This window comes from Pholcus phalangioides, unplaced genomic scaffold (genome assembly GCF_987345545.1).
Source record: "Pholcus phalangioides strain wild (caught in Gottingen) unplaced genomic scaffold, Ppha-v1.0 ptg000007l_1, whole genome shotgun sequence".
Classification (NCBI taxonomy): domain Eukaryota; kingdom Metazoa; phylum Arthropoda; class Arachnida; order Araneae; family Pholcidae; genus Pholcus; species Pholcus phalangioides.
Genome location: NW_028301600.1, coordinates 34706019 through 34732809, shown reverse-complemented (window position 1 = coordinate 34732809; position 26791 = coordinate 34706019). Strand labels below are relative to the sequence as shown.

The window sequence follows — 26791 nt, the reverse complement described above, 5'->3', positions numbered from 1 at the left end:
TGCCTGATTCTGTGACATACACTGTTAACTCACTGAAGTAAAGCCACAAATACTGCGCGATCATAATTACGCTCTTGGCATTCGTACTCAAGCGCCAAAAATCGTTCCAAGTGGCACTATGTCAAAGAAAAATTCAAGCTCCAAACCCGAAATAAACACCCACCGAAAAGCGGAGAAATAAGTTCACACTCCACTCGTTTAACTTTGCCAGCCACAAATGCTTTCCCAGCCTATAAGCCTTACCCACAGATTTGCTATTTCTGGAACCTTTGCGTTTTCCCCCCTCGCTTTCAACTTTTTCCTATATTATTAGCTGAACATCACGCACCAAAAAAAAGTATTTCATAATTCATTTGTACAACGTGGTTGTGTTGCTGTTTAAGTTTACAAATAAAATGAAAAACGTGGTCTAAGCTGTTTGAATAATTTTGCAAGTTATTTAATTTCTCACGAGAAATAATTCAGAAATTACATACAGAATTTTTTTTTTTATTTTGCTGCGAAATGTTTCGATGGATTCTGAGTAAAGTGAGAGAAGCACGTAAAACAATTGGATCAAAAATATAAAATTTAATTTCTCGCCTTTATCGAGTTACTTTTCAATCTCATTAACTCTGATATAGTATTGACGAGGTTCTGCAGATCGAACGTCGGGTGTGTACGAGAAGGACGCAGGTTATGTTAGATTTCCTGCATCGGCGTTAATCTAATAAATAAAATAACGTGTTTCCTGATCAGAATTTTTGCCAAATTTTCAGACTTATTTTGGACGTAAATTGTATTCCTTTTTCTAAGAGAAAACACGAAGTCATATATAACTAATATTACAGTATTCTATGAAAAATAGATGTAAGCATCTACGTTTGATTTCATATCGACTGCCCAGTTGATAAAGGCAATTCAGAAAATTGTATTTTTGACTTATTCACACCATGAGAAAGGTGGAAAATTCCTCTACATATTGCAAAACAGCAACAATTCCCAACTCTGCTTATACGCTCTCTACTGTAATTAAATCTCAGTTGATAGATTCCAATTCAGTTCCATACAAAGTGAATCTTTAAAATGCAGGTATCTCAAAATTTTTTTTAAGTTGTTGCGTTTTTGGACTGGACTGTCGATATACAAATATGTAGTACATTTGAACCTCTCTAATCCGGACTCTTCGGTACCTAGGTGGTTCTGGATTAGGAAATTTTCCGGATAAAGGGAAATTTGGTTTATTTTTTAAGTTTTCACATTTAAAGCCGTAATAACCATCGAACATTTTGAATCTTTCTTTTGAAAGATAATTAGTAAAGCAATATTCAGGGAAACCTCGCTACAACGATACTCGATATAACGATAAATCCCTCTACAATGATATTTTTTCAAGTCTTGTTTGAAATTGCCTATAGTCAAATGTTGAATTCCTCTCGATACAACGATATCCTTTACTACAATTAACCTCTCTATAACGATATTTTTTATAGATTTTGAAATCGATGCAACACAATATCTTTTTATAGTTCACTAAAAATTACCTTCAATATATTTTTAAATTCTTAACCAGTTTTGTTCTTTCGAGGTTGTTTGTCATTAGACTATTTTACACTATCTACCCTCCGAAATTGTTTGAAGGTGTCGAGAAGCTGCTTTCTGTGTAATACACAAAAGTGCTGTGCGATAAACCATTTTACAACGTGGAACAAGTAACTGAATATTATTTATCAACTTATCAGTTTTATTTTTTGTTGCGAATAAAAACAAATGATTTTGTATAGTAGTACTAATAACGTTCATTCAGAGGAACTACCAACAACAGTATAAGTTGTGAGTCTTACGAGTTGAATGGTGTCACTATCCCGGATGCAACTAGAGTCACCGATTTGGGAATTCTCATTGACGAGCGACTTAAGTTTTCTGAACATTGTTCAGCGGTTGTCAAAAAAGCGAATAGAATGCTTGGTCTCATTTTCAAAAAGGTCTCTTCGCGTTCTCCTAAAGTCATTCTTCCGCTTTTTCGAGGCTTAGTTCGTCCTGGACTGGAGTATGCTGTAAGGTTTTGGAGACCATACCTACAGAGGGACATAGACTTGGTTGAAGGGGTGCAGAGAAGAGCTACGCGTGTCCTTATTGGCACACAGGGCTTGAGTTATGAAGAAAGACTTCATTTTTTGAATATGTTTACATTGGATGAACGCAGGTGTCGAGGAGATATGATCGAAGTGTTCAAAATTTTCAATGGGATGGATAGGATGGACCATGAACTTTTAGTACAACGCCAATCGACTGCTTTTACAAGGGGACACCAGTATCGATTGGTGAGGGACAATGCAAGGTTATGGTGTCGCAGGAAATTTTTCTCCAATAGGGTTGTTAATAAATGGAATAGCTTACCCCCGGAGGTAGTAAATTGTAACACAATTGACACGTTTAAAAAGAAATACGATAAACATGTTGGGGTAAATCGAGAAGCTATCCATTCTTAGAATAAGACAACCATAAGTATTCTTTATGGGCATTGTATAATATTTTATCATGTGTATATATTGTTTATAATTTGTGTTAATTGCATTTTTAATTGGGTTGCTATATTTTTTGAAATACATGACATCCATATTTTTATGGGCATCTTTTTCTCAGCCACCTCGTTGGGCATTTTGCCTGTTGTGGCGTTGTATTTGTATTTGTATTTGTATTTGTATAAATTTTGTGATGATTGATGATAATGCTACATCTCGATATAACGATAACCTTTCGCCAACGACATTCTTTCTTGGTCCGCGGAGTACCGTTATGTCGAGGTTTCACTGTACATTCATATGATCACAGATAATTTAATTTAAACAATAATTTTTAATTTACATACCATTAGGGGTCATTCAAGTATTACGTCAGCATCGAGGGGGGTTTCGGATTTGCTGGCTTTTGATGACAAGGGGGGGGGGAGGGGGTTTGAAGGTTGCTTACGTCATCAACCACCCCTTTTTGTTTGAAGATATGAAATATTCTAGGCTGCTGACGAAATTTTGCTGACAGCGGGGGGGGGGGAGGAGAGGGTCAGTGTTTTACTGACTTTTGCTGACAAGGCAGGGCCGTCATTTCAACTTTTTCCAGGGGGGGGGGCAACATTTTTCCAGGGGAGGGCAAACCTTTTCCGGCGGGGGGGCAAAGCACATGTACTCAATGTATGTATATATATACCATTTTTAGTGTATTTTCGAAAGCCAGGGGGGGAGGGCCCCATGCCCTCCCCCCAAATGATGTGACAAGGATGTGGCCTGTGACAAGGGGGGGGTCAAAAACGGCTGAAAATCTGCTTACGTAATACTTGAATGGCCCCTTAGTAGTGAAAAGAGATTCCCCTTTTTTTTACTTATTCTTTAAATATATTTTGTAGGCATTGCTCATGTCTGAAAAAAAAACTGAAAAATATTTTTTTGTTTCTGAAGATCGATATATATATAAACGGTAGATTTTTCCGATTCCACAGTCATCGCAAAACATTCGTACTACTTCACCACACACCAACTCCGGCCAAACTATAATGCAATTTACTGTCGTCAACGAGTTAGATTGAAATGAAGACACCATTTATCGGTGGTCGCCTCAAGTTCGTCGGGAAAATATCTTGTTTTCAATATTCTTCGCAACGGATAGAACCGGGAACCTAACAGCAACCTTCGCGGTGGTGGACGAGAAGCTTTCCACCAGGCCACTCGGGCACAAAAGATTAGTACTGGTGTTCCGAGTTCTAGATTTCTCTCTCTCAAAAGTTCAACTTTCTCACATACTTGAAGAGTTGTTTCCGTTTATAGCTCAAACCTGCCTAATGGCTTGACGTTTTCGGTAGCTTCAGAAGTTCATTTAGATCATCATAGAAAATAATAAAGCATTGGACAATCTCTAAAACACTGAGGTTAACCGTATCACGTGGATAAATGAAGTCAAGAAAGAAAAGTTCTTCTGACTACTTATATTAATTGAGACACGGAGGGGACACATCATTTTTTCTACTTTTGAAAATCCCGAAAACTGCAGCGAACACCAACAATGTATCGTGGAAAAGAAATAAAATGCTACAAAAAGAAGGAAAAAATATCCAATGCATTAAAAGAAGTCGAAAAATACTTTTGGTATAGAAAAGGCATGACAGTTCCCAATTGAGGAAAAAAATTCCGAAGTGTCCGAATTATGGGTACCCGGATTTGAAAGGTTCTACTGTACATATGGATAAATTATTACACTTACTTGTATAATACTTTAAACTATTCAATCTAAATTAATGACTTACGACGTTGGTAAATATATTTTTGAACAAAGGTGTTGAATATGTGATAAGTCGTACTCGAAATCAAAATAAGAAAATTTTAACGCCTAGCACAAAGACTGTCTTTCTACAAGGCTTGAAGAATCCTCTGGCAGACAAGCAATGAGTCACATTTTAAATGAGAAAATTCAGATTTTTACTTACCTCATTCCATAGGTAATAGTACCATCCGATTTCAAATAAACCAATTTATTTTTCTCTGTAACTTCGTGGAGGAATGAGTTTTTATCATTTGCGAAAAATGTATCAGGAACCCAAATTTTCTCTGCGAAATCACCCGATAGTGTGAGCTCATGGTTTTCGCTGCTGAAAGATAAACGCTCATCCTTCCAATATTGGTTCAAGTACAAAGTCAGAGTATAATCCTGAATTGAAAGAATGTGCCGTATATAAATTCATATATATATATACTTTGAATTCATATGAGATACGCATTTAAGATAATCCTTTCAGACACTGTACGCACAAACGTGGGGGGTGGTTTTTGTCGCTGTAGATTTTCTTTTTTTAATCTCAGGGAGTTCAGTCCCGAATTCAATGATTCTGGGTGTTTTATCGTTGAAGTCAGGACTGAACTCCCTGGGGTTAAAAAAGAGTCTTTGCAACAAGAACAAGTAATCCCACATTCGTTTGTACTGGGGAGGGGGGGGGGGTCTGAAAGGGATATTAATATTGAAACATAACAATGCATCTGAATTGCATCAAATTTTTCGATAAATAATTTTCTTACCCATTACATGTTTCAGATGAATACTGTGTATCGAAATCATTATATTTTATATTTTTAAATGTATGTTAATTGTATTTTTTTTTACGTTAAAGCTGGTAACAAATACAAATACAACGCCACAACAGGCAAAATGCTCAACGAGGTGGCTGAACAACTTTAAAGTAAAAAAATATAATTGACGCTTTCAGAAGAAACGCCTTTTTTGTGTTTGAATAACATATATACATATTAACTGGGGAGAAAAAAAAATTATACCGTGTTTTCAAGGAATTAACCTACACATCGCGTTCGAAACTTACGTGCTTGGAATAATGGAAAAAATATCATTTTCGAGAGATATCGATTCACACTAGAATGAAACTAGAACAATACTACTGAAATTAGAAAAGCGAAAAATGTTTTCATACGCGTTTGAAAATTGAATTAACACAAGTTCTGAAACTAAGAAATAGAAAACTCACCATATTTACTTCAGAGATACTATCAAAACTAGCAATATTCAAGTCCATTCCTATGTACAAAGGCTCATCTGAGAGGAAAAATATAAAAATTCACTGAAAAATTCATTGTATCAGTGATGAAAAAAATCTCAAACGACTGTAGAAGCGCAATCAGCATAGAAAATATGAAAATAATAATCAAATTTTTAATACTGTACTTATTATGAAAAACTTACTTCCGAAATTTGGTCGAAGGCGTATGTCGTAGTCTACAAGAATAGCTTTTATAACGCTGGTTATATTCTCTAATTGACTTTTTCCTGGGAACTGGCATGTTCTGCAGAAAAGAAGCAAATATTATAAAATTATTTTACGCGCGCGCGTTATATTTATATCCAATTCAGCAAACCAAAACCAATATCAATTTAAAGAAATATATCAATATAAGAACACGATTAAGTATACGATTTAAACTGAAATTATTTTCGAAGAAATATGTTATTCAATAACACAGAATGATAGTACAGAACTAATGACGTATAACTTTTTTGTTGTAAGGGTATTTATAACTTATTTTTAAAATTATAGTTACACTACTACGAGAATGAAAAAAATATATATACTTTTAAAATTACACGACACCTGTTTTGCCATGCGTCAACTGTCAACTTTCCAATCAGCTGAAGCGCGGGAATCCGCCAAACTACGGAATGCGATTCGAAATGAGAAAACACTTACCCTGTGGTGGAGGAAGATCCAAGAATCACAAAACAATAGATGAAAAATATCAACATAACCCTCGTGTTGGTATATGGCCATCCAGAGCTACTGCGATAAAGTTGTCGTTTAAAAAGACAGCAGCCACGAGACCTTGCCCCGACTATCTGAACGGAAAACACAGGATTCACTTTTAGGTTAGTTACTTGCCCAATGCGCATGTGTCTGCGTGAAGTCAGCTTCTAAGAGGCAATGAAGGTTTGGTTGCCTTCCGGAATGGAATTCTCACGCACTCTTTTTCGTTGGGTGTGGCGGAAAGCCAGAGCGTAAAAGGATTTTTATCGATTACAAAGCGAAATGTGTTTTCATTGAAGTAACCGTGAAGCAAGAGAGACGAGTGAACAGAAACTTTCTGGAACATAGGGAGACAACGCCGGTGCTACTCTACTTCGATAGATATTTTTGTCGGGTTACAAGGAAAAATATAGCGCACTCTCCAGAACAAAGCAACTAAGCAGTGACAATGAAAGCTATACCATTAGAGAGCACGTCTCGTTAATTATGCAAATACAATGTGAGCGCACGCACGAGCACGAAAATCATATTCTGAATTATAAATCTTTATATCAAGAAGATGGTAGTATGTGTTTCCGTATTTATATTCAATCTATGTACACTATATCGCCAAAAGTCTACGTCCACTTTGGAATATAGAAATTTGGAAAAAAACTAGACAAATCGTTCTGAAATTTTGGTAACGTAAAATTCCCTACATTAGTACTCACAATCTCCAGTAAAAATTTAGTCATGAATACATTTAGGGCACCATCAAAAAATTAAATGAGAGAAAAAGGGTTTGATAAACCCTGTATATCATAAGAAGCTGCAAATAACTTGTAACTTTCACATAATGTTTAAATACGTAGCTTCGCGAAATACTTGTATGCATTTTTGTGAAAATAGCATGTATATTCACGAAGATATAAATGCTATTGTACAAAAATTCTAATTTTCATCGCATGTTTTTTGTTTATATCATGCGGAGTTTTCAACCAATTTTTATTAAACACGGAAAATTTAACACTATACTTGAGACACTGTAAAAAAAATTTAAGATGTACCATCCCAATATTCAATGAGATATATAAACATTTTAAGTAAATGGTTTTTAAATAGTTTATAAGGTTTTCGCGGCCATCATTTGATAAAAATTGTTTTTTCGGGTTCGAAAACCGTCGTCCGTTTGAGTTTGTTCTCAACGTTTCCCCAACACTAGTGGTTGGCATCTTCAGGAGAATTGGTAAACTGGATCAAAGTCAAGTTTTCCGGAGTCTCAGGTTGTATTTATGCACATAAGTGGCTTGAACTACACTATTGTTTTGTGATTGGTCAGTTGATTCTATGGCTGGCAGCGTATTGTAAACAGTTCAAACAGAACCAATCAGGTTCTACCAGCATAACAACTGTTTACAATACGCTGCCAGCCATAGAATCAACTGACCAATCACAAAACAATAGTGTAGTTCAAGCCACTTATGTGCATAAATACAACCTGAGACTCCGGAAAACTTGACTTTGATCCGGTTTATCAATTCTCCTGAAGATGCCAACCACTAGTGTTGGGGAAACGTTGAGAACAAACTCAAACGGACGACGGTCTTCGAACCCGAAAAAACAATTTTTATCAAATGGTTTTTAATTACGCATGCGCAGGAAACATATATTTTATTTTTCATAATTTGGTTGCCAGATGTGTATATACTGCAACTTATATAAAAATTCTAGTCGAATGTCGTGAAAATTAGAGAAAAATATCGGTGATATAGTGAACAATAATTTCGTTACTTGGCTGAAAGTAACTGGATAATAAGGGATTTTCTACCAATTGGTATTTCAGTTATTTTTTGTCATTTGATTATTGCTTTCGGTTTGTTAATTTTGTCATCATGCACGCGTTATGCTAAAGCACTTCTCTTAGCGTATCAGACACGCGTCTTCTCCATTCGCGTAATGCTCTGGGCTTATTCTCGAAATTATCAAATCACGGGTACTAATAGAGATACTAATTTGTGAAAAAAAATACCTCATCTCCTTAATAATATAAATGCAAATTTGTGGAAAATCTTTAATTTCCTATCATCCCTTAAGTTACTTTCAGCAAGTAACGAAGTTACTGCTATCACCGATATTTTTCTCTAATTTTCCGGACACTTGACAAGTTGCACTAAATATATATCTGACAACCAAATTATGAAAAAATGAAATATATATTTCCTGCGCATGCGTAATTAAAAATCATTTGTAAATGATTTTCAAGTAAACCTAAAATGTTTATGTATCTCACTGAATATTGGGATGTCACATCTTAAATTTTTTTACAGTGCGTTTCATGTAGCGTCAAATTTTCTGTGCTTCGTAAAATTGGTTGAAAACTCAGCATGTTATAAGCAAAAAACATACGATGAAAATTATAGAAATTAAAAAAAACAATTACATCTCCGTGAATATACATGCTATTTTCACAAAAATGCATACAAGTATTACGCAGTTATTAAATTATTACGTGAAATTTACAAGTTATTTGCGGCTTCTCTTACTGGGTAGATAAAACATTTTTTTTAATTTAATTTTTTGACGGTCCCTTAAATGCACTCGTGACTAAATTTTCACTGTAAATTGTGAGTACTAACATACGGTTTACATGACCAAAATAAATTTCAAAACGATTCATCTAGTATTTTTCTACAAATTTGAGAAAATATCTAAACTCTAAAGTGAACACAGAATTTTAACTGCATTAGTGTAAGTTATATAAATTAAAAATATTGATTAATGCTTAAAATTATACAATGTTTTTGTTCTTTTGTATCTTATATAATATTTTAAAAATCTATTACAGAAAGGAAAATCGCAGATCGCCCAGTATAGTTAATCTTTTCTGAAATACTAGATATTACAAACTTTGTTATCTATAATTAAGTAGTCTCCATTTCTATAAGTTAATAACAAGGAATAAGATCGAGCAACGAATTTATATTATGATATAGAGAGATCTTAAGAGAATTTATGTCTTATAAATAACTTATAATAGTTGTATAATTTCTTGAGTTTATTTGGTTATATATTTGCTTTGAAAGTATATGTTAGCTCATATTAGTGAAAATTGTGACACCTAAAGGAATCATCATATTGGATCAAAATTTACATGTAAAAATAATATTAATTAAAAAACAGAGAAAAACAACAATGATCAATATTGCAGTCCATATGTCAAGGTTAATTGCTAAAAATCCACATTTTACTAATCCTTAACGATTTGCAATATAGAAGCTACATTTCTGCACACCGGGGCAAAATTAAATAAGTTAAAGAATTTCTGGACGATGTTCCTGGGGACTTACCTACCACAGGCTACTATGATTCAAATGGGCAGTTTATTGGAACTGGCTGTTGGATGCCAATGACTAGCTACTTGTCGGAAGACTATGTAACAGATGTATTCAAGAAGCTCCATAGCTGGTCAACATGCAATTCTTTAAATAAGAAATGGTATCTGTTGTGCTTCGAAGAAATTCCGTACATTCCTGATAACATGTGATCAGGTCATTGCGTTACTGGACTATAGCACCATAAGTGATCTGAAGGAAAGGCATAACTTCAGCCTTCAAACTTCCCGGGGCTGTTTGTTGTTGCTAAGAGTAATTGAACAAGTTGAAGCAGCCGAGAACACTTTTTGTACCCAATCGCTCCTTAAACTATTACTACTATTATTCGTGCAATATGTCACTGGAAAATGAAGCCAGATTTTTAGATAAGCATTTCTGGAAGATGACACTCAAATTCATATTATCTAATAAATAAATAGCCATAGCTGTAGTTAAGGCTGGAGAAGGACTCTCAGAAAACATGGCATACTGCTAATTTGCGCAAAATTGTGTTGTATGTGTTATATTGAGCCCAATTAAAACATGAAGCTTCAACTTTTTTAGGCTCATGTGAATGCTGTACAACAGAAGGCTTGCATTTAGTTCCATGAGCAGCAGACGTCGTCCATTCGTCGAAGCAGATAATGCCAGACTTGTTGCAATGTTCTAATTCTATGAAAGTATTCAAGAGATTGGATGATCTGTTACTGTCATGTGAATGAGGGATCTATCAAATACAAATACAACGCCACAACAGGCAAAATGCCCAACGAGGTGGCTGAAGCCGAGGTGATCAGTCCGCTATAAAGTCACATTTCGTGGTTCATTGCTGTATTTCCAATTTTTCCTACTTCCTTTAATCCCAAGCTCCTACACTCATCACTGTTGTAGCATCTGAGTCGTTCAATGAGCAGCACTTTCATGGTAGAGAAACCTCCTTCACACAGATTGATCATTCGTTTCCTTTCAAACAAAGTAGCGTGATTGTAAGGCATACTTTGACGGGTACAAAGACTATTTTAGGAGACTTCATGGCTTACTCACGATGATAACCTACTCCTCCGGCTGTCAACAACTCTCTATTCATTCATACAAGCTCTCCCATGACAGTTCAGAGAGCACTGCTGAGCTCAGACATGCATAATCACTCTCAAATTCTTGCCATTTGCATGTCAAAATTTGTTTTGCATTTACTGTAAGTGTTACATTTTCTTCGCATGAACCCTTCACGATATTGAAAATTTCATAAACATGAGTGATTTCTATTGTAAAACTACTTATATATGCCATAATTAAAGTATCGTTGTGTCCGTAACGTGAGAGACTATGCATTGTTTGAACAGAAAGTTTGGTTTCACATACTAAATATTCAACAAATTAGCGGAATGTAAAGAAATGAAACGTCTGTTTCGATTTGTTTTGCCCGTTGTTGCTATCACCTTCACGCTGATCTCACAATTCATTTATACATCCATAATTTACATTATAGCAATTTGGCATCAATATTTTTATAGGCATCTTTTTTCAGCCACCTCGTTGGGCAGATTGTCTGTTGTGGCCTATATGAAATATGAAAATTTTAAACGGTGTAGAAACTAAAGTTTTGACGTCAGAAACATAAATTATTGGGGAAATTTAGCTCCTAAAATCTAGTGGTAAAAATTATGCACAAGATAAATGTCACATCGATGTCGTATTAACATTAGAATCACGTGAAATAAGAGGACCATCAAGGTGGGAAATTGCTAGACACTACTCAGTTTTTTCCAGAGATACAAGGCTACTATTTGAAGAAGAAAAAAAAGAAGCACATGCTGTGCGCTATTTATGGAGCATAGTTCTCGAAGCGAATAAAAAGTGTAATAAAATAAACCGCGTATATATCTAACACCGCCCTTCTTCAAGTTAGCAAGTTCTTGCAAATGAACCGAAATGAACTCCAAAAATGACTGAAAGCGTAGTTATGACGGTTGCATATTTTTAGAATAAGCATGTGGAAAAAAAAAATGTTAAATTCCATTCTCTCTATCCTTTCATTTTCCCCCACGGGTCCAAACATTCTTAGCTCTTTCGACCAGAGAGCGTCCGTTCTGAGATGATGATTATCATAGTAGTAGCACACGAAGAGTACACAAGCTTCCGTACTAGAGAACAGGCGTTTCCGCAGTTAATGAGTTTAGTGCTATTTATAAATGGCGAATACGACAGCAGTGATTAAGTTTCTTAGCTACAAGCTCCGAAGTCGAAGCAAACTTTCAGAGAAAATCCAGCATTGCACGCGACTATATCATAGATAGCTTTGAAATGAGCATAACATCAAGGTGTTGCTGTTGTTTTGTTTACTTACGTATGATTCTTTTAGGAAAAAAGCTCATGGAATTTTACAGAGAAGTGAGAAAATCGTTCACCGATATTTAATGGTAGCCAATTTTTAAAAAAAAAAGTAAGGTTACTAATACAATGAACTTTTGCACGCATCATTGATATTCATCTTTTAACATGCATACACATTTATGAGATTCTCTGTCTATTTAAAAAATTATGTGTATAAGTACAGTATATAAAATTAAAAAAAAAGGAATCTACCAAACGTTATATGGTTTTAAAGTTTTTTTTGTTTTTTTTTGCTCCTGTGGTTGACAAGATGGTGCGACGTACATGATAACTTTAGTAAATGTTTTTTTATAACTGCTCAAGACACTGTATTGCGAATTTCATTTTTTCTGAATAGCAATATATGAGGGGTTAAAGTCAGTGATAAGTCACATTTTCAACAATTCTGACCGAAATCCAGAAACTGTTGAAAGAAAAAATTAACCAAGTCTCCTCTTCAATAGTTTTGTGAAATCACAAAATTTATAAGATTGGTAACTTATATAACGACAATTCTAATAAAATATTTTTCTCAAAATAAAGATTATTCGATTTGCACCACTCTGACTTAAACCCCCCCCCCCCAATATATTCGAATATTTTTGGCCGGGATTACACTATAAAAGTTTGATAAAAGGTCTTTCATAAAAGTTGAAAAATGCAACCAATAAAAGCATCGGTAACATTCTAGCAAATACAATCGATCACTTTATTGGTTGTATTTTTCAAGTTTTACAAAAAAAGAGTTTTTATGAAACTTTTAGTGTAGTCCCGGCCTTTGATACTGTATGCTTCTTGATAGTTAGGCCGCGATTGCACTATAAAAGTTTGATAAAATATCTTTCACAAAACTTGAAAAAAAAACAACCAATAAGTCTATTGGTTACAATCACTCGAATGTAACCGATAGGCATATATATTGGTTATATTTTTCTATTTTTATACAAGAACTTATTTAAAGCTATTATAGTGTAATGCTGACCTTATCTGTGCAATGAGCAGAAGGTTTTAATGTGGGGGGGGGGGTGAGAGATTTTTATACCTTGGAACATTATTTTTCAAACTTTTTTTTCCGAGTCAGTTTTTACAGTAAAATTTCACTAAATTCGTTTCTAGTATCTGTATACTGTATGAGACATCGGGTGATATTTAAATTACCTTTCTGCTCTACTATAACCATCAGATATGGATTTAAGGCCGGTATTAAACTATAAAAGTTTGATAAAAGTTTTTTTATAAAACTTGAAAATACAACCAGTAAGCGTATCGAGCGAATATAATCAATAGTCTTACTGTTTTTTTCATGTTTTGTAAAAGATCTTTAATCAAACTTTTATAGTGTAATAACGGCCTAAGAGCGGGCTAAAATGTTCGAAGGTACAACGTTGGATCTTGCACCATGAAACATGTAATGTTGTACCTTGAAACAAGGTAAAATTACAGAGACCCAAAATACAAATATTACTGGGAAAATAATATGAGTATTTTTTGAAATACAGGTAAATCATATATTTAAATAAAATATATCAAATAATGACTCAAATATGATCATTTATATATGCAGAGAAGTAACAATAATGGAATTAGGAACGCATATATATAGATGAAATGCATAATTATTCTGCATTACACTTGAAGAAAGGGGAATAAATGTTTTAAATCTTTAGCTCTGTCATGCCTTTGATGCAGGGTGATTTCATTAGAGAAACAATATCCGTGATGTCAACATTTACTATATCTAGCACTGATGAACAATAAAATATTTTCTCACCTCTCCTCCTAAGGAAACTCACTTGGTAAAAGTTTGTGTTAGACCAATCCCACACTGTAAAAACTTTGTTTTTTTCCCCAACAAATTTGACCAGGAAATAACCAAAGGTAGATGGAAGAAGAGAAATGTGGGAAGCTGAAGTTTTTGTAGGAGAGAAGTATATAGAACTAAAATTTATAAAATATAAATTGTATTTAAACTCAAGAAAAGAAGCATTAAAGTTGGTGTAATTTGAATATTCCAAAGGTGAAGTAGGAAAATTTCATGTTTTTTTATACTGTTCCAAGATACACGATCTTTTTTGTTTCAGGGTACACGATGTTCGACCTTTTGTGGAAAATATCAATGACTTTATTCACAGTGCTTGGTAAGATTGAACACTTGGTATGGTTAATCAGGTGATTATATAGATTAGAATTACTAAATAAAGTTCATTAAACTTGCAATTTTGAGGAGAAACGCGATGATAGAAATAAGCGCACAATTTTGTTACTAAAACGTGCCTAATTACAACCCCTCCATTCTGACGACCTCCCACCAATACGAGGTTTTTTCCTCCACAAATTCTTCAAGTACTGGGATTTTTTAGTGTATCGCGACGTTTGATTAAGCGGAGTAAAAAAATGCTCTCACGAAAACCCAGGGTTCCGCAGAACACCGGTTGAAAACCTATCACCAAAATGAAGGAAAATTGTCTGGGAGATTAGATCAAGAGAGAGAGAGAGAGATCACTTTGTGTGTATTAAAACGAAAGAGAGTTATTTGAAATTAAATGAGCTCGAAGAAATTATCATGCACACATACAATTTAGATATACCTGAATGGTGTGTATGGCACAAACTGTTCAGGTATTCCTGAACTTCATAGTGTATAACGAATTTTATGCGAGTAAACGTTTCCAGATCCATTATGAATTCTATGTATGTTATCGATTGATACAGTAGACTAGAATGGGAGAAGTGTCGCAATGAACAAATTTATTTGTGACCGTGTTCTGTGTCTCGATGCTTGTGGAGACGTATTTCGTTCATTAATAAAAGGGTCTACCAATAGCCTAGTTAATGGAAAGTAGACATAGTGCCATCGACATGAATCATATTTATAATAGCCATTGGGGACGGGGATAAAAAAAGGTTAAAAAAAGAGAAGATGAAGCCAAGAAAGAACTCTCAAATAAATAAAATTATTTGTCTTATTCTGGGATCGCGTTATTGATAAAACTAACCAACGCTTTCAAAACCACGTTTAAGGTTTTTTTTACGGGCTATTGCCTTATTGATTCCTATCAATAAGATAGAATCATGAGATTAATAAATAATATAAAATCTCATATATTATTATATGGTACCTAGTGAACCTGTCGATCGTTCAGTTGACCGTAAAATATGCAAGTGCAAAAAAAAGCTGCATATAAGTGTTGCTTGCGCTGTGTCTGAATTTTTTTGCTGGTTTTATTTGTAGACTAGTAGCAGTTGATGATGACTGGGAAGAATGTTACATTTAAGCAGGACTATAGAGTATAGTTTTATAGACTATAATATAGTTTTTAACGGTTGAGGAATGTAAGCCAGTAGAGATTCAATTGCGAATGGTCACTGTGTATGGAGAAAAAAGTGCTTCGCAAAGATGACGATACTAATTGGAATGTTTGGCTATAACGGATTTATCACGTCCCGGACAGCACGAATTCTGGTGACCGGCAGTCAGACTGTGAACATTGGCAATGCAACCGAAGCAAACCGATAAAGCATCCGTCACTTGGCAAGTGAGTTCGGTATTTCTGTTGGTACTGCACACAATATTAAACCTGTTACGAAACTGGTCTGCAATATTGAAGACTGTGTTGCTAATGGATACTACACATGCTGACTGAACCATAGACGGAGATGGACTGGAAGGGCTGGGGGGGGGGCACGATGATGATGGTGATGATGATAGTTATGCATGTATGTGAGTGCGTGTAGCACACGCTTACGTGTAAATAGGTCACGGTGAATGTGATCAACATGGTGATTATGCATAATTATCGTGTTCTTTATGAATATGAAACATAGGCGGAGATAGACTTGGAAGTCTGGGATGGGGGGCACGATGATGATGATGTCAATTCATATATACACATATACATTAGGTCTGCCCACTCCACTTTTCACGCTGGTGGGGGGGGGGGGCCTGTCCTTCCCAAGCCCCCCCCCCCATGTATCTCCGCCCATGATATGAAACCATTTTGGTAAGGAGATCAAATTTTGCAAATTCATCACAATTTCCGGTGATTATGTATAATCTCCAGCTCGTGTTGCTAAATATGATAAATTTTCAACGAATTATCCGAATTTTCCGGACATTTTGCTGGCACTTCAGTCTAATAATTTATACGTTTTAATACTTATAAAAATGAATTTAAAATTAGTTTTATGTTTTTATGGCCAAATATCCGTAGTAGAACCATCATGTTACGTCAGATGCTGATCAGTGGTTTAATTTAAGCTATAACATGATTTTTTTTCATATTTATCATACTTGACAACTGCATTCGCAAATTACGCATAATCACCAATAAAAAAGAGATAATATAGGAAAATTTATTAAACTTACCTAGACGATTAGTGATTATGCATAATAACCGATGATTATAGAGAACCTCCGATTTATCACATTTATATATGTAATATAAATACATACAATATACTATGTACAAATAGTATAACGTACATAAATACAAACATGCGGTAAGGAAAAAAAGTTCAAACCTAGCAAACTGGTTAAATGGCTTAGATTGATGTACACAAACTGCAAGAGCCATAAACTTCCTCGGATAGAAAACGAAAAGTAATTTTTAAAAACGAATTGTTTAGAATTGTAAATAAAGTCATTAAAAATGTTGTTTAACCCTATCACTGTCACCTGTGGTTAGCTATTCGGTGAACATGGTACATTTCAAAAGGACACAGTGAAAGGTTTAATCAATTACAGAGCGCAAAAGAATACACCAATAAAAAAAGAACATCCCTGATCTGGCCTATCCGAAACCAAGGATTAGCCGGGTCGAGAAAATCTGGTTGAACGAGGAAGATTGATACCATTGCGAGATTGTACAGTACTGAATTATTACTGTACTATTACTTCTTCATAGAAAAATATTGCATAATATAATTGAAAATTTTTTTTAAATAAATTACAATCAAAATAGATTTCATTTTATAGAGGCAATAGGGACTTACTGCGAATTACTGTATAGCTCACTAAAGAAATCCACCTCCACAACAACTGTGTGCAAGTCCCACAGTAGATATGCGGTAACTTGATTTATCTGCGATGTCGCTCAGGAGGACTTGGAAGGCGTTGCTGAGAAAGAGAGATCATTGGATTTAGTTGATTAATAATATGAATACTTCGGTGGAATCAGTGCAAATGTCATGCGCAAAGTTTCAACGCAGTGCAATCGTTCTTTTTCGCATTTTGAAATGTATATGTCAATCAGAACATCTAGGTCTAAATTGTTGATTAAGAGTGACACCAAAAACAAAACCATGAGGTCCGAAAAGCGCTCTTGGTTCATCGAACACCTCAGCCAACTACTAATTCTCCTTATGGCTGAAAATGATCTCTCGCAACTAGCGCTGGTTGATGGCAATGTCAGACATATTTTTAAGAGAGTCTTCACATTGGGAAATATGTTTGTGTTCATAACGTTTTGCTTCATTTCTTCAACAATATTGTTGAGAGGCATGTCTGGTGGGATTCGGCGCTGACATTTTTTAGAACTGTCATTTCTGCTTCAGCATGCATGTTCATGAAAAATTTTGATTCCTTTACGTTAAGGCGGAGAAACTTCTCGCTAGATTTTGCGATTTCCAATGCTTCTCCAGAGAATCTTCTTTTCATTTCTTGCAACAAAATGTCTAAAACAGGGTAATAGAAATCGCGCTTATACTTTTGTTTCAACTCAGTTTCAACATTTCCTGTTCCAAAAACTTCGTTTTCTGAACTTCTCCCTTCTATCCTCGTTTTCTGTCCAACAGATGCCATCACTATGTAGCTATCTAGGCTCTTCGTTATCAAGAGTGTCACTGATCTTATTGATATCAGAAGGGCCAGGTAATGTTATGTTTAGTTCTTTTTGAATATTTTGGAATTCAGCATGCATGTCAGGATATGACTGCATAATGTTGAAGAAATTGCAACAAAAATCATTTTCTTTACATGCAGCAACAAGAACCAAATTTACCTTATGTGCCAAGCAATGTACATATACAGCAAACGCGTTGCTATCCCTTATGATTTTTTGTAAACCATTTTTTACCCGTGCCATCACACTAGCGCCATCGTATGATTACCCAATCATTAATGCACGGATACCGACTTCATCAAGAAATCCTTCAATAATTATAGGAAGGGCATCTGCATTTCGTGAAATACAAACATCTATAATGCCAAGTATTCTTTCTTTTATATCCTTGTTCTTGAGATAGCGAATGAAAATTGACAATTGCTGCACTCTATGACATTTTGCCTCGTCGACCATCAGAGAAAAATACCCAGCTTCATTTACTTCATTTACTATTTTTCTCAGCACTTCACTTCTCACAATTTCTAATAGTTCATTTTGTACGTGAGGGCTCGTCAAATTATGGTAATGCCCATACTTTTCTTTAAATGTTTGGTCATATTTACAAAAAAGTTCACAAAATTCTAAAAAATTACCTTTGTTATTTGATTCATCAGATTCATAGCGGCCACGAAGAAGAACCAAACCTTGCTTTGCAAAGTACAATAAAATGTCTAAAACCTTCCTGAAGTACGCTCTGTTTTCCCTTACAAGTACTTTATGGGAATCTGATATTTTAGTTGCAACGGAATCGGTGTGTTTAGAGATTGAAAACAAGTGTACTGCACTTACCGCATTTTTATGCAGTTTTTCGCTAGTTTTCTTCCAATTGTTCATGTTTCGCGTTGTAAATAAATCCTCTTAGTTTCTGGAGGGAAAATTTCTACACGCGAAGCAAAACACTGCGTCTTCTTTAACGCTGTATTCCAACCAGTCGTATTTCTCGTAATACGAAGCTGTAAAACTTCTATTGGCACCCGAAACATTGGACAGAGAATAACTAGATAATACTGGACGACATGGAATACTGTGCAAATCACCTAGATCCAGTACATCACATTTTTTTATGTTTTCCCACACTTGACGATAATGGTCCTGATATCTCACCATGAGCAACTAATTGTTTATCATTCTCACGTTTTGAACTTGGTACGAGCAACTTATAAGTTGAGAGTGCATCGGTGCTCTTCGAATCCGAAAAAAAAAAACCGTATATCTCTTGATCTTTTACTCATGACTGTTATCCAAGAACTTAATTCGTCATTCAAAAAGATATTTCACTGAAAAGGCTCAAACAAATGCAACGAAATAAATTTAGAACAGAGAAGATGGACTGAAACGAAATGAAATAAATTTATAATTGCAACTGAAAACAAAAACGTTAACTGCCCTCTAACGGCTGCCTTAATAATAAAAGAGAAATGAAAAATATAGAAAGCGAGAGACACGAATGATTATAGTAGGGTGATAAGTTCCCTTAAAAAAATAAACCACCTTCCATACACAAGGAATGGTTATTGTATACATTCACTGCAAAATTCAACTAGTAACCAGAAATGTCTGTTGTCAGCTACTACGATCAAGCTGTCTCCGGGCTTGCACCTGCTTACGAAACTGAAACTAAGGAGCCCAATTGCAGAGACAATCGTAAATACTCCAACGAATTTTATTATTTTCAAAACGGTTTACAGACTACCATATATACAATCATCAATATAACCGATGCCCAACATCCACTTCACGCTCGTTGAGTAAACAAAAAGAAAAACGAGAGAGGCACAGAAATGCTCGTCCCCATTTGAAGTATATACTATGTATACAGTATAGTAGTAACTCTCTTTCCTTTTATGAACCACAACCATTTTTATTCTTAATTCACATATTTAAGTTGAAATGATAAATTTGTGCATTTTAAAAATAAATTATCCCCCGCAATTTTTTTTAACATCCGGAAATCGTAAAGGTTTGTTGGAATCGTAAAAATCGTTGGAAATTGTAAAATTATTATCCTGGGGGGGGGGGGCATTCCCCTCCCCATGCCCCATGCCCCCCGCGAATCTCCGCCCATGGACTGAACACCAAAAGTTGAAGGGTTCTTTCTCAATTTGCAGCATTCGATGCGTAACAAAAATGACGGTGAAGAGCTTGTGTGGCTTGCAGCGGAAAGAGATGAAAGATGGTGCCACCAATTTCAACTGAAAGGAAAGCCTGTTGGCAATCTGCGAACACATCGGTCACAATATATGTTATATTTTTTTGAAAGATTCAAATTGATTCAATTTTACTAAATACTGGTCTACTACTGATGCGTTGAGAAAAGACCAACGACGACTTTTTAGCCCGAAAAGCTCTCTTTTATTCTGTAAAATGTGTTAAAACACATCACAATGTTGTTTGATTTATTGACATTCGTTCTTGTGTAATAAACAGCATGCAAGTACTTAATTTTTGTACCTGAGGAGCCAGAATAACGTGAAGCTATGAAGCTAAATGGAAGTTACTATAGTTTAGTACTGATATTTGGGCTCAGTGCTTCATGACATTCGTAAAACACATAAAATTAAACAATTTAATATAGAATACCAACTAAATAACGCAAAAATTTTAACTCCATTCCTTTGGCTCTGAAATGCAGGTTTTCTTATTATTTGGACGATTCTCGTTTCAATGAACTTTTCCATACAATAAGAATCCGGAAACCTATGGATCGCAATGTTCATGAAAACAAGACGATAAGTGTTAAATAAAAGTTCGTTTTCTTATTATTACATCATGTTATGCTGACTGATGAATACCGTTGAAAAATCTGCACAGGAAAAAGAGTTATGTTTATTAAATGAAACTATATGGAACGAACTAAAATTTACAAAAAGCAATAAAATAATAACCCGAATTTTAAGGCTAATGATTCTCAGGAGAGTGAAAATCTAAATTTAAGCTAACGAATAGCCTGGCATATTTCCACATTGCTGTCTTGTATACACTTTCTCACGTGGGATGTATGTGAGGGTGAGTCTCGAACACATGAGATTCGATGGCACTGAACATTAAAAATTGTTACTGAAAAGAAAAACTAAGTCGGTAGCTTCCTGAGCTGACTTAGGTTTTAAAATAGAACTAACTCATAGGCTCATTGCAAAAAAGAACATCTTCCACTATAATCGGCCAGTTAAACAGCTGTTATTTTGAATTGCACGAGATGGGACTCAAATGATAAGCAGAACGTGGATAAAGACATGATATAAAGCTTTTGTTACATCCAAAAAGACAAAATTACTTTTGTGGAATAGAAAAAGCAAAGTGCCTTGGACTAGATTTTTCGTCCATGCTACCGAACATTTTTTTTTTAATGATTTCTTCCAGATGACATCCACTCATTTTAAATGCATGCAAAATACATCAGGAAAAACATAAATACGTGAAATATACTTAGATGTATTACTCTTTGTTATTCAAGCAATTACATGAGTATGTGTTAGGTTAATTTACTTCTTTGAAATAATCAAATTTTTTCCCTATTTTTCAAGATTTTGTTTTTTCTTCCGTCATATAGAAATATATTTGGTAAAAGAATGAGTAACCATTTTTGTCAAATCACTTGTTTCCAACATATAAAATTTTTTTAACTGAGATGTAAAAGAGAGAAATATAGCCTTGATCTGAAAATTTGTATGCCCACAACAATCACAAATTGAGAGTGATTCATTTTATAGATTGGGGATCTCGTTTAAATTATTTCGGTTCACTACAAACTGGGTATACCATGATATAAAATATTTCTGGTCTACGTCTATACTATTTAAATTTTTCGAAATAAAGTGTACAGACCGATGTTCAATGCAAACAAATATGAAACAGAATCTCAACGGAATCTGAGAGTTTTGAGTCTAATTCAATGACACGGAATATAAAATGAGAACTCTATTGTTCAATCCATTAAATCATCACGATCTTTCCAACGTACGTGAAAATTACTAGCAATCGAATTCTATCAAAACATTCCTACTATACGATGTCATATTTGAATACTGAAGGTCTAGTTTGACAAGTCCAGGATCAGAAGTAGAAAAAAGCAGGCTCATTGTTTGAAGAGTAGTTATGCCAGTGTTACAACACCGCAACAATTTAGTGTCGCAATTGGAACGATCCTAATTAAGAGGTTAATAATCGCTTACAAGCGTACTCTCACAAGCTACAAGAGTAAACAGAAATCTCGGTGGCAGACCTCCAGTTCCAGACTATGATGATAGCGCATTAGTCCCCTCCACGTCTACCCCACGTTTGAAAAATTCCTCTGAACAGATGCAGTGGAAGTTTCTTCCAGTTCACCTTGTTTAAAAGAAGTTGGTTCACAAACTTGAGATCTTCTTGTAAAGTTTGGCGCTACTTGGCAGCATTCAAACCACACAGTGTTTGTAGAAATGGTTTTGGCAAATCGTCAGGGGGGGAAATGAGAAGAAATGCCTCAAAGCATACGCACACGCTACTATCCAGTCCCACAGTAGATATGCGGTAACTTGATTTATCTGCGATGTCGCTCAGGAGGACTTGGAAGGCGTTGCTGGAGCTAAGGAAGGGAGATCATTGGATTTAGTTGATTAATAATATGAATACTTCGGAGGAATCAGTGCAAATGTCATGCGTTAATCATTCGGTTGCTATTATTCAGCTGCTGTGCTTTTATTTTTTGAACTGATTTTCGTACAATTTAATGTATATTCAAAAGGCACATTAGCAATGAAATGTGGACTACCCGTCAGTATAAATATTGCATTTCTCCTATCTGTCAGTGGACTATCATACAAGCCCTCACGGTGATACTAAATCTGATTTATAAACATTGCATCTCTATTGTGGTCCTGGATTGTTTGCTAAGAGCTCAAAGGTATGCATATTTTGTGTTTATTCACAGCGTGATTTATCAACCCATTGACGTCTCTAAATAATTTTTTTTTATCATTCAATTTTACAGTGTAACCTTAGCCTACCTAATGCTAGCTTGTGTATGTGCCGCAGAAAATTCAAAAGATCAAAATCCTCCAATTAAAATATTCAAAGAATATTAAAAATCATCTTTTACCAGAGAGAGTTTCCCCAAACTTCTGTGAAAAATTTAAATCAAGTTTCTGTTCAAGTCAGTAAGTTGAAAATTAACCAGTGTCTTCTAACTCATCAATTCAATGCGTGACAATCTTAAATAATCAACGAACGATGAAAAGCCCATACTTTTAAGGTGAATTTCAAAATACTCAAAATAAATGCTGCATTATTTACCTGACATTCACAAAATATTTCATATTGGTACGAGTAATAGTGTTACTTGAGGTATATACTCTATTCATAGAGTGGTATCTCGAATTACGGGTCTCTTTCCGAGTAGTTCAAGAAACGAGCAAAAATAATAGTAAAAAATCCTTCAATTTGCAAGCAAATGTACAACTTGAAACTCAATGGAAAGGCTCATTTAATACACAATAGCTTGGCCACTTTAAGCAAGTTCAAGCAGATAGCGATTGTCAGAGAGTATTATTTTCTGCATTTGTCTTGGGAGAGCAAAACTATTTTCACTCTGCATTGAATGCATCGTGCTGATTGATTTATATATAACACTGATTTTTATACAATTACTAATATTGTAGAAATGTGAAACGACTCAAAAATATCGATTACCACTGGTTTAAATGGAAGAAATATATAAGTTTTACATGAGGAGAAAACTTTCAAGAACGAATCAAACTCGAATTCACAAGGTACAATTGTGTTTAGAAATGACATTCCTTCATACGTATTGCAATGATCGGAAATTATTTGTATGTTTTCACTGAATTACTTTCTAATCATATCCTAAGTACGTATATACGAACTACGGTTGAGCGCGCTAGCGCAGGTCGATAAGATACTCGCCTAAAGTACCAAAGGATGTTTAGAGGTCTAGTGAGTTCGATACCCGTGGTTCGTCCTTGTCAGAAACTTTCATGACACAGGAGTACAACAGAAACGGCGACATAACCACAGAAAAAGATTGCTACCGCAGGGAGTCCCACACCGAGGGGTTAACGCAACAACTTCTCGCTGAGTATAAAAAAGGCTGCCATGTTCGGAATAGGCAATAAATTGTAGGTCCCGGTCTAATTAGCCTTCGTGAGCAGAAAATGACCGTGTAGTACTATGTTTATATTACAAATAAAGTGAAATTTTTAATTTTGGAAATAGTTGTTTGGCTGGTCAAGTTTAATTGAACTTACTGTACTAGGTTGAATGACCATACATTTTAAATATGACCTATTTGGAAAGTATATCACGAAATTGTTGTAACATGCATATTCTTTAACATATTACACTAGAAGATTATGCCTTATTTGAACTTGTTTTTATAGTTTAATGATCGCTTTGTGTGTGAAACAAGTCATAAAAGTACATTGAATAAAATCTCTGAGATGAATGATAAAGTGGTTTTTCGCCATTGTAACAAAGTATCAAACGCAGAATTGTGATCCAAGCACCGGTGATTTCGTGTGGTTTTGTTTGTTCAAAATCGCTTTTGGTCTTCTGTCAAGTTAACCTTTGTTAAGCTAACTAGTAGTCTTTTGTCAAGCTGATCTAATTTTAGCAAACTGGATTGCCCCTGGAACTGCAAAAAGTATCATTTGATAATTACCGTAAGTATCTACGATGTCAATTTCGCTATAAAAATGCACACACACACGATGGAAATTATCTAATTAAAAACTTAATTATTAATTTTGAAGTATATATTTAAGTATCGCAAGAAAAGAATCCATAAGAAACCTAATATTCTAATACTAAACTAACCCGTTTAATATTAGGACTCGATGATAAAAAAAAAAAAGAGAAAATAGTTCAATTTCTGACTCCTATTTTGTTAAGCCCTATCTCAAGAGATTGAAAAACAAACATTGTCGCCACAACCGTTTTCTAGTAGTGTTAAAGTAAGACCATTAAGATAGGTTCAAGTAATGCCTGCCATCAACAACGGTTCAAGTATAGCCATCAACAGCAGTTCAAGTTCTGCCATCACCACCTTACGCTGTTTGTAAGAAACCACATAAAAAGTTAGGATATATCGTGAAAAGAAAAAGAGGAATCCTTGCCAGAAAAAATCTTGTCTCTTGTGTGGTCGACCCCAGCTTGACAGCTAAAAGTGTACAAACTTGTAACTGCGGTTAGAAGCGACAGATGAAAACCATCGCTTTGGTTTTATATCCAAAACAATCTTCAGAGCTGTATTTCAAGTTTACGATTGTAACTTTACTCGGTCGAGTTATACGTGACAACATTCAGTTGACGTTTACGACGCAACATTGTTAGATAATACATTTACCCTCACATACTAGTGAAATGCCTTTATCTGACATTAGGCTGTGATTTACACAAGAATATGTCAGTCTATAATGTCTTTGACTCTTATCTGACACATTTTTTTCACCCCCTTCTTCCCAAATATACTCCTTTCAAACGGAAAAAAAACTGTGGTGATCTTGATCACTTTTCAGCAAAGGTTGTACCGGAAACGATAAGTACCAATCTTAACAATTACTAACATAGTAAAATTCCGATAATTCAAAGTAATTTAGATTTCAAAAAAAGTACTCTTATTCAGTAGAATATGCTATATATGATCGAAATTCTCAAACTATCACGTGAAATATGAGTCTCTATTATAGACGTAGTGAAAATAACCAATCAAAAAATATGAAAAACGAGCGGAAATTCACTTACTAAAAAAATTCATTATTACAGCAATTCAGAATTAATAATAGAAAAAATGTACACCCATAACATATCAGAATATGGACAAAGATGCATGAACATGTGGTAAAATATTTTAAAAAATGTACGCAAACATTCACTGGTTCAATTGAATTTAGGTGATCACAGTATGCAAAGTGGAAAAATGATTGAAAAATATTGGCACCAAAAACAGTGATACAAAACAATTTGCATCTGAGAAGAATAGCCGTGAACATTCATATCATCCATTTCTTGGATTTTTGTTGATTTAAAATAGTGTGTACTTGATATATATATATATATATAGGAATTTTTTTAATTTTTTAATTTAAATATTTTATAAGGGACATCTTAATCTTAAAGCATAAGCTCCAGGGCAAAGCAATGCAATGGAAATTGATGTAAGCTGCAATGAAAGCTCATCATGGGAATCCTCACAAACCAAGATCTCCTGGGCCGAGCCCGATTATGCCCACGCGTTAAGACGGCTCTGTTTCTATGCCTTAAATAAGCTTTGGTACATTTAAAATCTGAAAAAAGTAGGTTCTTATTAAAAAAAATGGTTAAAGTTTTAGGAAAAAAGAGGGAATACAAGTACAAATGTAAAGGGAATACACACTACTCCTAAATTTGAACCCCATTCAGTGTCAACCATACGCTCTGATTTACGTATGTTCGTATCAAACACCGTACTTTTTAGTTCCGAATTTGTAATTCACACTGCGCTAAACTCTGTAAGACACCGGGTTCTAAGATCTTATTGCTTAAAGTATTGCAGACTTAGAATGTAAGCATATTCTAAATACAAATGCAAAGGTCACAACTTTCAAAATGCCAAACGAGGTGGTTGAAAAAAGGTGCCCATAAGCAATATAGTTGTCAAATACAATCTCGAAACTGACGGGACCGAAAAAAAATTCGAGATAAAGAGTTTTTGCGAAAGGAAAAACACGGCAAAAATGGCGAAAATTTCGATTGGCAAAAACTAAAATACTAAATTTTACTACATATTAATTACATTTTTTTGTCAGGTTACACAATATTAATGTTCAATTACACTATATTCAAATACACTAAAATACGTCAACTTTTTTTGTTCAATTCAAGTTTTAGTTATAGGCCTATATATTATTTAAAATAATCCGAAAGCTTAGATTGATGCT

At 34.7% G+C, this 26791-nt stretch overlaps 2 protein-coding genes across 3 annotated transcripts in view; one reads left to right on the top strand and one right to left on the bottom strand.

Moving 5' to 3' along the window:
* Positions 1–6481, bottom strand: part of LOC149085226 (gamma-aminobutyric acid receptor subunit beta-like) — a 37578-nt gene extending 31097 nt beyond the window's left edge. The window contains exons 1-4 of the mRNA XM_089233103.1: positions 6221–6481; positions 5719–5819; positions 5504–5571; positions 4457–4677 (exon numbers count right to left, since the gene is read on the bottom strand). Coding sequence (XP_089089229.1) covers positions 4457–4677; positions 5504–5571; positions 5719–5819; positions 6221–6420 — 590 coding nt within the window. The 5' untranslated portion in view covers positions 6421–6481. The remainder of the gene's footprint in view (positions 1–4456; positions 4678–5503; positions 5572–5718; positions 5820–6220) is intronic.
* Positions 6482–22293: 15812 nt separating this feature from the next.
* LOC149085225 (gamma-aminobutyric acid receptor subunit alpha-6-like) overlaps positions 22294–26791 on the top strand; it is a 48864-nt gene continuing 44366 nt past the window's right edge. For both annotated transcript variants that reach the window (XM_089233102.1, XM_089233101.1), the window contains exon 1: positions 22294–22761. In XM_089233102.1, coding sequence (XP_089089228.1) covers positions 22619–22761 — 143 coding nt within the window. In that variant the 5' untranslated portion in view covers positions 22294–22618. The remainder of the gene's footprint in view (positions 22762–26791) is intronic.